The sequence below is a fragment of the Mobula birostris genome, chromosome 2 (genome assembly GCF_030028105.1).
Source record: "Mobula birostris isolate sMobBir1 chromosome 2, sMobBir1.hap1, whole genome shotgun sequence".
Taxonomy (NCBI): Eukaryota; Metazoa; Chordata; class Chondrichthyes; order Myliobatiformes; family Myliobatidae; genus Mobula; species Mobula birostris.
The window spans coordinates 8,203,659-8,218,099 of NC_092371.1; the positions used below are offsets into that span (position 1 = coordinate 8,203,659).

The following is a 14,441-nucleotide window of genomic DNA, read 5'->3' on the forward strand; positions in this document are numbered from 1 at the left end:
GGGGAATGTTGAACGGACAGTGGAAAGGGATGAGTGGGGAAAACGGAGGAAGGAGCAGGGAGGATGTCAAGGGGTATTGAGAAGAGAGAGAGCAGAGAAGTGGAAGGAGTCTAAAATCACACACCAACTCCCTCTCCATGTTAAGTTCAGGTGCAGGTTATGAGATTATCACCCTCATATAAAGCAGAAAGAAGACTTGCTCCTCTGCCCGATTCTTGCCCTTGCTCTAATGACAGTGAGGAAAGGTCTGACGGAAAGGTTGGCTGCTCCAGCACTCCACCCTGGGAAAATGCCTTCTCTTCCTGCAACATATGCGAAATGCTAGAGGAACTCATCAAGTCAGGCAGCATCTATGAAGGAGAATAAACAGTCAAAGCTTCGGGCAGAGACCCTTCATATTCCCTTCCATAGATGCTGCCTGACCTGCTGAGTTCCTCCAGCATTTTGGGTGGGTGTGTTACTCAAGATTTCCCGCATCTGCAGAATCTCTCATCTTTATAGTTTGCCATTGCTTTCATGATCAGGTTACATGTTGCAGGATCTTGCTTTGGGAAAACAAATTGCCAGGTTTCCATCAATACAACTGCAGCTGCACCTTGGTTAAACAGGCACGTTTCTTTAGGATGCAAGACATTCTGCAAATGCTGGAACATCAATTTCTCCCATTCCCCTTCCTTCTTATTCCATTCCCCATTCTGCCTCCCCTCTTACTTCTTCTCACCTTCCTATCATCTCCCCCTGGTGCACCTCATCCTCCCCTTTTTCCTATGGTCCACTCTCTTCTCCTATCAGATTCCTTTTTTCGGCCCATTACCTCTTCCACCTATCACCTCACATCTTCTCACTAAATTCTCCCCCATAGTGAAAAAAGCTAATGGCATGCTGACCTTCATAACAAGAGGAATTGAGTATAAGAGCAAAGAGGTCCTTCTGCAGCTGTACAGGGCCCTGGTGAGACCACACCTGGAGTACTGTGTGCAGTTTTGGTCTGCAAATTTGAGGAAGGATATTCTTGCTATTGAGGGGTACAGTGTAGGTACACAAGGTTAATTCCCGGGATGGCGGGACTGTGATATGTCAAAAGATTGGAGCGACTGGGCTTGTATACTCTGGAATTTAGAAGGCTGAGAGGGGATCTTATTAAAACATATAAGATTATTAAGGGATTGGACACGTTGCAGGCAGGAAGCATGTTCGCACTGATGGGTGAGTCCAGAACCAGAAGCCACAGTTTAAGAATTAGGGGTAGGCCATTTAGAACGGAGTTGAGGAAAAAACTTTTTCACCCAGAGAGTGGTGGATATATGGAATGCTCTGCCTCAGAAGGCAGTGGAGGCCAAGTCTCTGGATGCTTTCAAAAAAGAGATGGATAGGGCTCTTAAAGATAGCGGAATCAAAGGTTATGGGGATAAGGCAGGAACTAGATATTAATAGTGGATGATCAGCCATGATCACAGTGAATGGCGGTGCTGGCTTGAAGGGCCGAATGGCCTACTCCTGCAGCTATTGTCTATTGTCTATCCCACCCAGTTTTACCTACCACCTTGTAGTTTGTACTCCTTCCCCTCCCTCCAATTTCCTATCCTGGTTTCTCCCTCTTTCTGTACAGGCCTGACGAAGGGTCTTGCTCCAGAACATTGACTGTTATTCCCCTCCATAGATTCTGTCTGACCTGCTGAGTTCCTCCAGCATTTTGTACGTGTTACTCCCTCTGGGACATTCTGAGCAGGAAGCAGGAAGGACTCCAGCAAGGCAAAGCGTTTCCCTTCGCCAATGTTACCTTGGAAAGATCAACAAGAGTGTTTGCCTGGTCACTGAGCTTCCTCTGTTCCATCTTCACATTGCGAAGCCTGTGGGATGTACAGAAACGCACAGTGCTTCAAGACTGCCAGTCGTCCCCCACCACCCCCACTTCCAACAATGTAAAGGGAGGGAATTCAGCCCATCCAGGGTCTCATCATTCACATTCATTCTTTTATTCTGCCCGCCACAGTTGAATTCCCACCCCTGCCTGTAGGAAGTTCCTACATTCTCCCCATGACCGCATGGGTTTCCACCGTGTGCTCCAGTTTCGTCCCACATGGTTAGGGTTAGTGAGTTGTAGGCATGCTATGTTGGTGGCAAAAGTGTGGTGACACTTGCAGGCTGCCCCCAGCACATCGTCGCACTGTGCAAGTTGATAACACAAAACGATGCACTTCATTATATTTGATACATGTCGCAAATAAAGCAAGTCTTTAAATCATCCTTCACCCACACCGCCTCCCCCCCCCTTAGGTTCACCAATCACTTCTGGCCCTTGTCTCACCACCCCTCTCTCATAGAACATCACAGTACTGACTCTTCAGACCATGATGTTGTGCTGACCTTGTAACCTATTCTAAGATCTATCCAACCCTTCCCTCCTACATAACTCCCCACTTTTCTATCATCCAAGGTGCCATCTGAGAGTTTCTTAATTGCTCCTAATGTATCTGCCTCTACCACCGCCACTGGAGGCAGTCCATGCACCTACCATTCTCTGTGTAAAGAATTTACCTCTGATATCCTCACTATACTTTCCTCCAATTATCCTGGTACAGTATTAGACATTTCTGTCTTGGGAGAAAGTCTCTGGCTATCCACTCTTGTACACCACTATCAAGCTTCACCCTATCGTGGACCTTCACCTGTGTGATCTATGTTCCCTTTGATTTCTGCACCTCCTACTAATTTCAGCTTGAAGTGTGAAACATGTTTCCCTCTCCATGGATGCTGCCAGACCTGCTAAGTATCATCGACATTTCCTTTTTTTATTTCAGGGAATATTTACACAAATAACATCATAGCCAAACCTCATGTTAATCTCACCCAACTCATCAAGGCTCCTGCCAACCACATTGACTGGCTAGACACCAGAAGCAGTATCTCACACCAGGGTATCTGATTCACTGTTTGTAAATCACAGAGTAATACAGCACAGAAACAGACCTTTCAGCCCATCTCACCCGTGCTATCAAACACCCGCCTATTCTAATTCCATTTACTGGCACCTGGCCTGTAACTTCTAGTGCCTTGACAATTCATGCACTCCGCTATCCAGCTCCCTCTTAAGAGTTTCGCTGCCCATCCCCCAACCCAACACCCACTCAAAGCATAACTTTCCTGACCCCACAAACCTCTCAGATAAATTCTTATCTGACAGATACAGCATGGAAAATGGCCCTTTGGCCCATCAAGTCCACATCAACCTCCAACCAGCCATTTATACCACATTAACCACTTCTTTTATTCACCTTCTCAACTTGTTAACTCTCCCCAAATTCTACCCCTCAAACACACACCGCGGGGGGGGGGGGGGCGTGCAATTTAGAGCACCAATTAACCCACCAATCTGTGCATGTCTGGGGTGTGAGTGGAAACCCACCCGGTCATAGGTTGAGCCTGCAAATTCAACACAGACAGCACTGGTGGTCGGGATCTCTGGGGCTGTCAGGCAGCAGCTGTACCACTTTGCTGCCACCATCGCCCGAATACTGCAGGTAGATTGCAGGCCTGATACATTATCCTATACCTAACACCTCTCATACCCCCTCGAATTTCATCAACAGATTCCAGCAGATCTCTCCTTCCAGCTGTAATGTCCTGGTTAAGGTTTCTACTGCTATGCAGTTTTCTGTAAAAGCAATGTGACCTGCTGGAAAGAATGTTTTGGCTTTGGCTAAAGATAAGGAGCCACTTTGGAATGTGTATCAACCAATCAGGATTGTTGGATGTGAGAGAGAGCTCTGGGGAAGAGTTTTCTGAAGGACGGTTGTCTGGTTTGGGGTCTTTTGGCGGGAGCTGCAGAGTGGGGCACAAGGAAAGATGCCGCAGAATATTATTGGAAGGGGAGTCCCTGTTGCAGGAAGTGCTTTGTGCAGATGAATGGCTGCAAGGAGGAAGGGACAATACTCCTGAGAGAGAGCCAGTTCCCTCGAGATGGTCCTCCAGGGGTGTTCGGAATATGGCGTGTGCTTTCACGCAGACCGTGAGTTCAGTGTGTGAATAAGAGACACACCCCCCGAGTACCCCAGTATGAGCTTCAATGTTTATGTGCACATTGGACTGGTTTAACTGTAGTGGGCCCTTTTTAGCTTTTCTTTTTCTGTAAATGTTTGTTAAAGTTGATAATTTGGTACATATAGTTTATAATTTTATGCTGGTGTACGATCTGTCATTTTTGGGCTACCAATAATTGTGTATGGGCAGGATTTACACAACATTTGCTCAAATCAAGGTTTATTTGATGGGAACATCACAATGCTCCCGTTTGGTTGAACCCCAAATCATACCGACCCTGGACGTACATTGTTTATGAAGGGTAGCCTTTCACTGCGGAGTCACCTGGCTTTTAGCAGTTAGCTGATGAGCCAAATCTGTGTATTGGCCCCGGTGAGAGGGTTACACAAGTATCAGTTATTACCCCAAACCATGACCCCCCCCCCCATCAAGAATCCTCTAACGTCCAGGTACAGGGTTCGTCTGTACAAAACAGTGCCCATATCCAGACCATAAACACAAGAGGTTCTGTGGATGCTGGGAATCTAGAGCAACACACTCAAAACACAGGAGGAACTCAGTAGAACAAACAGCATTGATGGAGGGGAACAAACAATTGACTTTTTGGGCCGAGACCCTTCATCAGGACTGGAAAGGAAAGGAGTAGCCCATCTCATCCTTGCTATCAAATACGTAGCTATTCTAATCCCATTTACCAGCAGAAACCGGAATAGGAAGGTGGCAAGAGGGGGAGAAGTACAAGGTGGCAGGTTTTAGATGAGACCAGGTGGGTGGGGAAGAGGGGGTTAAGTGCGAAGCTGGGAGGTGATAGTGGAAGAAGTAAAGGGCTGAAGAAGTAATTGAATAGGAGAGGACAGTGGACCAAGGAAGAAAGGAATAGAGGAGGGGGAGCCAGAGGGAGGTGAGGGGAAGATGAGAGATGAGAGGGTAACCAGAGCGGTTCCCTCTCACCTGTCACCTGCCATCTTGTACTCCTTCCCCTCCCCCCCCCACCTTCTTATTCTGGCTTCTGTCCCCTTCCTTTCCGGTCCTAATGAAAGGTCTTGGCTCAAAGTGTCAATATTTCATCTCCACAGATGCTGCCTGGTCTACTGAATTCCTCCATCATTTTGTGTATGTGTGTGTAAGACACATCCACACCAGCCACCTCTGTCAGATCCCAGCCTCCATCTCATTCCAATGGTCCTGTGCACTGAATGCGGGCTACCCTCCCCTCCTTCCCCTCGCCCCCCCGACACACCACCCTCCCTCCCCCCCTCCCTCCACACCGTCCATTGCCACAAACTCACTGGTGGATTGCCTGCAGGAACTTCCTTTGGTGCTTCCTTACTTTGGCATGGTCGATCTTCTTGAGCAGCTTGGTGTGCTTGTAGATCAGCCAGGTCTCCCGCAGAACATTGGCAGCCGCGTTTTTGATCTGTTCATCACAGGGAAGGCAGCCGATTAGAGAAGCAGAAGAGAAAGCCACGAGAGACTCATACCTCAAATTTCTAGGAGTGACCATCACCTGTCCTGGTACAACCACGTTGACATCTCAGCCTAGAAAGCTCACCAACACCTCTACTTCCTCAGGAGGCAAAAAAAATTGGCATGTCTCCCTCAGCCCTTACCGATTTTTATCGATGCATCGTAGAAAGCATCCTATCTGGATGCATAACAGCTTAATGTGACATCTGCTCTGCACGTGACTGCAGAGAATTGTGGACACGGCTCAGCACATCACACCCTCCCTTCCATCATCTGCACTTGTTGCTGCCTCAGTAAAGCAGCCAGCAAAACCAAAGACCCAACTCATCCTGGACATCCTCTCTTCTCTCCTCTCCAATCGGACAGAAGATACAAAAGCCTGATGGCACCTACCATCAGGCTCAAGGACAGCTTCTATCCAACTGTTATCAGACTATTGAATGGATCTTTTGTACAACAAGCTGTACTCTTGGCCTCACAATCTACCTCATTATGATCTTCCACTTCACCGTTTACCTGCACTGCACTCCTTCTGTAGCTTTTATACTTTATTCTGTATTGTTGTCGTTCAACCTTATTCTAGCTCGATGCACTATGTAATGATTAGACCTGAATGCGGGGCACTGTATCTCAGTACACATGACAATTATAAACCAATAGCAATACCTTTGGCAACAAGGCATGGATGCTGCAACTTACGGGGACCGGATTCAAAACTGGATCTCACTCCAGGACCCCTTGGATGATTTAATACTCAGATTTTTTTTGAGTCCGTCATCGCCCTTACCAAGTGGCACTTCAGCAGAGAATGTCACACCATCAGACCGCACACCCCGACCCCCCCATTAAGATTAAACAAATAGCTTGATGTTCTTTGCTGTGCACAAGCCTGCCTCTCCTCCTGCTCCTAACTGTGTGGTAGCTCCTGCTGTCTGAGGCGGAGATACCTCTTAATGCAAGGGCAGGGTCCAACTGGGTCTTCAGCATTGCATTCTGCCCTTCTGTTTCTGGTAGCCCCCGCCCCCTCTAAACCTAACACTATTTATGGGAGGCAACTGAAGACCTCATTATTCCATTTCCTTATGCACTACACTCAGCGGCCACTTTATTAAGTACACCTGTACATCTGCTCATCGATGAAAATATTCAATCAGCCATTCATGGGCCGGAGTCATAATGTATAAAAGCATACAGACGTGGTTTAAGAGGTTCAGTTGTTGTTCAGCCCAAACCCCAGAATGGGGAAGGAAAACGTTGTTGATTGTGGAATGATTGTGATGCCAGACGGGGCAGTTTGAGTATCTCAGAAACTGCTGATCTCCTGGGATTTTCATGCACAACAGTCTCTAGAGTTTATAGAGAATGGTGCGAAAATGTTTAAAAAATCCAGTGAGAGGCAGTTCAGTGGGCAAAAATGCCTTGTTAGTAAGAGAGGTCAGAGGAGAATGGCCAGAGTGGTTCAAGCTGACAGGAAGGCGACAGTAACTCAAATAACCTCATTACTCCTTTACATTACTTGTTTTTATAATTTATAGCAATTTTATGACCCTGCACTGTGCAGCTGCCACAATACAAAGATTTCATGTCATCTAAGTCGGTTACAATAAATCTGATTTTGAAGAAGGGATGGAAATATCATCACTGGAGTTGGTTGTGGAACAGAAGGGTATTATTACCGGCAGATTCAGATCACTAAGGTGTAACTTACAGCGATGTACATAATTTACTAAGGATGGAGGGATTTAGCAAAAAACAGCGACTGCTTTTATTGTGAGTCATTTTAATATTTATTTATTTAGCAATCACAGCATGGAGTTGGTCCTTATGGCCCTTCGAGTCAAGCCACCCCAGCAATCCTCGGCAAACGTAATTAATCCTAACCTAATCATGGGACAATTTACAATGACCAATTAACCTACCCGCTACGTGTCTGACTGTGAGAGTAAACCCACTCATTTCATGGGGTGGGGGGACGTACATAGAATGCTGGAACTGAACTCTGAACTCCAGGACACCCCAAGCTGTAGTAGCGTCACACTAACTGCTACACTACCATTTTTATTAGTAATACTGTGGGAGAATGAGGGAAGAGATATGGATGCCTCAATACTACTAAGAAGTGGGCTTTAGTAGCTCAGAATCACAGAATGATTCAGCAGGGGAATAGGCCATTCAACCCATCTTGTCCTTGAATGTACAGACATTCCTGTCCCTAGCAACATTTTATGATCATACAATCAATCTATGTATATGAAATATCTTATGTCTTTCTTGTGTTTATTATTATTATTGTTGTGTTCTGTGTCTTTTCTGGGGGGTTTTCGTGCTGCAACAGATCTGGACTAACAGCACTGTAGCACAGCACTCAGCACAACACTTTACAGTACCAGCGGCCCGGGTTCAATTCCCGCTACTTCCAGTTCCCGGAAGGAGTTTGTACATTGTCCCCATCACCGCATGGGTTTCCTCCGGGTGCTCCTGTTTCCTCCCACAATCCAAAGACGTACCGCTTGGTGGGTTAATTGGTCATTGTAAATTGTTCCATGTCTAGGCTAGGATTAAATTGGGAGATTACTGGGCAGTGCAGCTCAAAGGGTGGGAAGGGCCTATTCCACACCCTATGTCAATAAATAAATAACATTTAACAATCTGGAATCTTGCTGAGGTATCTTCCAAAACTAATCCAATTCCCTGTGCATTTGGTCCATTTAAGCCTCACCTATCGAAGTCCAAATGCCTTCTAGAATGTTGTATTTGTACCTGCCTCTACCACTTCCTCTGACAGCTTGTTCCACATACCCACCCCCTCCGGGTGATGGAACTTACCTCTCAGGTTCCCTTTAAAGTCAAAATAAATTCATTATCAGAGTACATAAATGTCACAATATCCCACCTAGAGATTGATTTTCTTGCTGGTATTTACAGAAAAATAAATAAATACAGTAAAATTTATTTAAAAAACTATACATAAACAAAGACTCGTGAAAAAGAAGACAAATATTGCAAATAATAAAAAATACTGAGAACATGAGTAATAGAGTCCTTGAAAGTGAGGCCATACATTGTGCAATCAGTTCAGAGGTGAGGTGACTGAAGTTATCCACACCGGTTCAGGAGCCTGATATTTGTAGGGTAATAACTATCCCTGAACCTTTCATCTTAAACCTGTAGTTTTGGACTCCCATACTCTGAGGACAAGATGGTGACCTAGCCACCTTATCTAAGCTCCTGATAATTTTACAAACCTCTCTAAAATCACCCACAGCCTCTTTCACTCCAGAGAGAACAGTCCCAGCCTGTCTAGTCCTTCCTGCCTCTATGCTGCGATCACTGCTGTGGGAAATATACAGAACCCCAAGTCAGGATGGGGTGAGCTGCTGTCTGTAGTTGACCAAACTGCCAAAGCTCCTTGTGCAGAAAGAAGAATTGGGGGGAACACATTGTCTTAATGTGAGAGTGAGACAGAGAGGGGAGTTTCAGAAAGAGAGAAAGGCAGCAGAAAGAGAAGAGGGAGAGGGGAAGGGGAAGAGGAGGAGGAGGGAGTAGAGAGAGGAAGGGGAGAGAGGGGGAGAGGTGCAAGAGAGGGAAGTTGAGAAGGGAAGATGGAGAGAGTGGAGAGGGGGGAGTGGGGGAGAGAAAGGGAATGAAAGAGAAAGAGGGAGAGAAGGAAAGGGAGAGGAAGAGGTGGAGGGTGGAATGGAGAGGAGGGAATGGAAAAGAGAGGGAGAGGAGAGAGCGTATGAGAGAGGGGGAGAGAAGCGGTGGGGGATAGGAGGGGGATAAAGAGGGTTAGCGGAACAGAAAGGAAGACCCAGAGAAAGTGGGATTACAAAAAAAATGATAATTATATTTCAACAACTCTTTCCTCTCCAAAGTTGCTCTAGTCTCGTCTTTTGCCATTTAATTACCCATTACATCCTTTGTCGCACTTGGCACTCTACTCTACAGTGTGACAGCACAGGACTGGCCCTTTCAATGCACTTAATACAGACACGTGGCACAAGGTCGGAGAGGTTAATGAAATCTTGGATGCTTACCCGCTTAGTGAGCTGTGTATCCATCATGAAGTTATGGACGTGCTTCTCGGCTTTGGTTAGTTCTAGTTTCCTAGCAACGACAGCTACCACCAGAGCAGTGCATCCTGCACCCTTGGGGAGGGAGGAAGGTGGGGGGGGGGAAGGAGAATGCGTGTATGAGAGGGAGAGAGAGAAACAGAGAGAGACAGACAGATAGATATTGAGACAGAGAGAGAGAGAGAGGATGAAGGAAGGAAGAGAAAGAAAGATTGTGGTGGGAGGGGAAAAAGAAGGTTTAGGAGAGAAAGAGAGAGGCAGAGAAGACAAATAGAGAGGGGAGAGAAAAAAGGAAGAAAAGAGAAATTGGAGAGGAGAGAGAGGGATGGAGGGGAGGTACAGAAAGAGGAGAAATGGAAAGGACAGAGAAGTTGGGAAAGAGTGGCAAGTGTGTGGGGGGAACAGGGGGATGAAGGAAGAAAGGTGGGGTGAAAGAAGGGGAGAGGGAATGTGAAGGGGTTAGAGGGGAGGGGTGATGAGTGGGTGCAGCAAACAGAAAGGAAGGAAGGGGAGAGATTTGTGTGGAGAAAGAAAGAAACATTGCCAGCAGAGGGAGAGGAGAAAGCAAAGTATAAGCAAGGAGAAGGAGAGGAAAACACAATGTCAAAGAGGGTCATGTAGAAGAGAGGCAGAGAGAGAGGGGAAAGGAGAAACAAAGGGAGGGAGAGAGAGGGGAATAAAAGGAGAGAGGGAGGGAGATAAGGAAGGTGGGTGCGGGAGGAAAATACACACACAGGTAATGGGGCATTCAAAGTGTGGGAAGGAAAGAAAAACAATGATTAATTATTCTTCATGAACTACTTCTTACTGAAAGTGAAGATAGACATCTATCCTACAGAGTAAACATTACAATAGGAGAGACCGCAAAGTTGATCTGTAATCTCCAGCACCTCTCAGGATAAAAATCAAAATTCCAGAATACTTCTAACTAATGATCTTCCAATGCACACAAAATTCTGGAGGAACTTAGCAGGTTAGGCAGCATCTACGGAGGGGAATAAACAGTTGACTATTTGGGACCCTTATCAGGATCACCCGATCCAGAAGAAAGGAGCAGAGCGAGGTGAGCAAGCTGAGGGATCTGGAATCAGAGATACAGACCATACCAACCCAATCTTCTGCCTAGTCCCAACTACCTGCACCCCTCCATACCCCTCCCCTCCATGTATTTATCCAAGCATTTCTTCCGCTGACAGCTCGTTCCACACTTGCACCACCCTCTGAGTGAAGAAGTTCCTCCTCAGATTCGCCTTAAATATTTTGCCTTTCACCCATAACCTATGATCTAGTTCTAGTCTCACCTAACCAGAGGGGAGAAAGCTTGCTTGCATTTACCCTGTCTATACACTTCATAATTTAGTATACCTCTTTGATAGAGGATTTCCCCTCATTCTCCTATTGTCCAAGGAATAAAATCCGAATCTATTCAACCTTTACCTATAACTCAGACCCTCAAGTCCAGGCAACATCCATTCAAATTTTCTCTGCATTCTTTCAAGCTTATTGATATTTTTCTTGTAGGTAGGTGACCAGAACTTTGCACAACACTACAAATTTGTCCTCACCAATGTCTTACACAACCCCGACATACTACCCCAGCTCCTGTACTCAATGCCCTAATTTATGAAGGGCATTGTGCCAAAAGCTCTCTTTTCAGAGTTGGTAGCTAGCAAAAAGTGTTAGATCCATTGTGATCTTACTAAATGATAATACAGGTTCGAGGATCTAAAGGTAAACACAAAATACTCTGCAGATGCTGGGGTCAAAGCAACACTCACAACACGCTGGAGGAACTCAGCAGGTCGGGCAGCATCCGTGGAAACGATCAGTCAATGTTTCCACGGATGCTGCCCGACCTGCTGAGTTCCTCCAGTGTGTTGTGAGTGTTGCGAGGATCTAAAAGAACCTTTCCCATTTGTGTTCTTGCAGAGAAATGAAAAGCAGAGAGAGAGAGAGCAACATAGTGTGGTAGTTTTCATGGGTTCAAAGGTTCATTTTATTATCAACATGTTGGGTGCCATAACTACTTAGCTCCGCCTCCTCAACATTTGAACCTTTGAACATATCCAGAATACAACTCTGAGATTCGTCTTCTCCAGATGGTCATGAACGAAGAAAAACCATGGAAGTTGTTGAAAGAAAACACATCAACCGCCCCCACATACAAAAAATAGAAACAAAATATTGCAAACTCCAAACCTTCAACCCTTCCCTTGCACAAAAACTAACAGATTGCCCACACGAGAAACAGCAGCTCGAACATCAAACCTCAAACCCCTAAACCGTTGAAGGCGCTCAGCAGAGGATGGCGCTCGGGAGGCTGTATTGGAGGGGCTGGTCGGAGGCTCGAAGTTTTCAGATGGACGGACTCAGTGTTGGCTGTGGTCGGCTGCTTCCAAGACATCAGCAAGTTGACGGTGCCTGGAGGTTTATGGCAGGGAGTTTCTCCCTTTTGTTGCCTGCTATCGGGGACTCAGGAGTCAATCGACTCGGAGACTTTGAGACTTTTTTTTACCACGCCCATGGTTGGTTCTTCATCAAATTATGGTATTGCTTTGCACTGCTGTAACTATATGTTATAATTATGTGGTTCTGTCAGTGTTAGTCTTTGGTCTGTCTTGTTTTCTGTGATATGACTCTGGAGAAACATTGTATAATTTCTTAATGCATGTATGCATTTATAAATGACAATAAAAGAGGACTGAGTGTTCTCATAATCTAAACCCCTCCCTCACAAAAACCAGGTCACCCAAAAGGAAAAAAGACAGTGACAATAACATCAAGCCCCCAGCTGCCTCTCTCGCGCACAAAAAACTAACGGATTTCCCTTCACTTCAAAACACGGACAAGAACATCAAGCCCCAAACCCCCAACCCACCAATCGGCAACAAGAAGGAAATCAGAGAAAACAAAGGGAGAGCAATATAAACTACAGTCCACACCAATAATCACATAAATCTCAGAATTTCAAAAACATCCTCCAGCAGCATCAGGGAAAGTGACCGTTTGAACACGGGCCTTCCATACAGAGTGACCATTCAGGAATCTGACGGCAGAAGGAAAGAAGCTGTTCCTGAAATGTTGTGTTTGGGTCTTCAGGCTTCTATACCTCCTCCCTAATGGTAGAATGAGAAGAAGGTGATGAGGTACCTAATGATGGGCAGATGCTGGCTTTTTGAGGCATTGCCTTTTGAAGATGTCTTCAATGGTCGGGAGGTTAGTGCCCATAATGGAGCTGGTTAAGTCTACAACCTTCTGTGTCTAACCAAGTGGGATAGAACATTTAGAAGGAGCCAGAGGGAGATGAGTACCTGGGATGAGCTGCCAGAGGAAGCAGTTGAGATGGTTACTATTGCAACACATAAGAGTAGTTGACAGGTAAGATAGAGAGGAAGGGGCTCGGATGGCTATGGGCCAAATATAGGCGTCTGGGACTAGCAGGTGGATGTTGTTGTCGGCACAGAGGAGTTGGGCTGAAGGGCCTGTTTCCTTGCTGTAATACTCTGTGAGCAGAAAATAAGTGGAATGTTAGTAATGAGGTAAAAGTGAGAGATGAATTGTGAAGGAGAGAGGATGAGAAATAAGATATTATAGGAAAGGGTGCAGGCCATAAACACAGTAGTGTTGTGGTTAGCGCAACAGCATTACAGCGCCGGCGATAATTGATTGGGGGTTGATTCCCACCACACTCTGTAAAGAATTTGTACGTTTTTCTCACGATGGTTTGGGTTTCCTCTGGGGGCTCGGGTTTACACCCACATTCCAAAGACGTACAGGTAGTGAGTTGACAGCACGCTATGTTGGCACCGGAAGCATGGTGACACTCATGGGCAAATCTTCGGATTGTGTTGGTCGTTGACGCAAAAGGGCACGTTTATGTTGCAAAGTACGTGTGACAAGTAAAGCTAATCACTAAAAAGGCTGAAGGAGAAATCTGTACAGATGGAAAAAGTGAAGGACAATTGAAGAGGATGATCGACAGAGAGAGGAAAGACCTTTGTAGAAATGGCATGTTGACGCTGGAATGTATGGCAACACCTGGCACATCTGTAGGTGGTGTTGGGCATGAACGCAAATGATGCATTTCGCTGTATTTTTCGACGTCACACTCAGTGGCCACATTATGTATCTCTTATACCAAATAAAGTGGCCACTGTGCGTATGTTTGTGGTCTTCTGCTGCTGTAGCCCATCCATTATAAGGTTCGATGTGTTGTGCGATCAGAGATGCTCTTCTGCATACCTCCATTGTAACGCGTGGTTATTTCAGTTACTGTTGTTTCATGTCAGCTTGGACCAGCCTGGTCATTCTCTTCTGACATCTCTCCTTAATAAGGCAGTTTCACCCACAGAACGGCTGCTCACTGAATGTTTCTGGTCTTCTGCACCATTCTCTGTAAACTCTAGAGGCTGTTGTGCATGAAGCATCCCCAAAGATCAGCAGTTTCTGAGTAATCAAACCACCCCACCTGGCACCAATAGTCATTCCACAGTCAAACTTCCGAGTACGTTTATTATCAAAGTGCGTGTACTATCTACAGCCTTGAGTTTCATCTCCTTACAGGCAGCCACAAAACAAAGCAACCCAAAAGAACCTATTTAAAAAAAAAAGAAAACATTCAACACTCAATACAAAGTAGGCAAATAATGAAAGTTCATAAAAGAGAGTTCACAGTCATCACTGCAGTCGGTCCAGGAGCCCGTTAGTTGCAGGCCACAGAGTCACTTAGTTCACATTTCTTCCCCATTCTGATGTTTGGTCCGATCAACAATTGAACCTCTTGACTGTGTCTACATGCTTTTATGCATTGAGTTGCTGCCACGTGATTGGCTGATTAGATACTTGCATTAACGAGCAGGT

At 45.8% G+C, this 14,441-nt stretch overlaps 1 protein-coding gene and 1 long non-coding RNA gene across 9 annotated transcripts in view; one reads left to right on the top strand and one right to left on the bottom strand.

The window, feature by feature from the left end:
- Positions 1-14,441, top strand: part of LOC140211946 (uncharacterized) — a 62,757-nt gene that overhangs the window by 45,439 nt on the left and 2,877 nt on the right. The gene's annotated exons all lie outside the window — the stretch shown is intronic.
- LOC140211920 (small conductance calcium-activated potassium channel protein 3-like) overlaps positions 1-14,441 on the bottom strand; it is a 139,720-nt gene that overhangs the window by 11,723 nt on the left and 113,556 nt on the right. For 7 of the 8 annotated variants that reach the window (XM_072282187.1, XM_072282177.1, XM_072282198.1 and 4 more), the window contains 3 exons: positions 9,546-9,656; positions 5,331-5,458; positions 1,781-1,850 (listed from right to left, as the gene is read on the bottom strand). In XM_072282187.1, coding sequence (XP_072138288.1) covers positions 1,781-1,850; positions 5,331-5,458; positions 9,546-9,656 — 309 coding nt within the window. The remainder of the gene's footprint in view (positions 1-1,780; positions 1,851-5,330; positions 5,459-9,545; positions 9,657-14,441) is intronic. The other variant, XM_072282168.1, reaches the window with a different exon arrangement.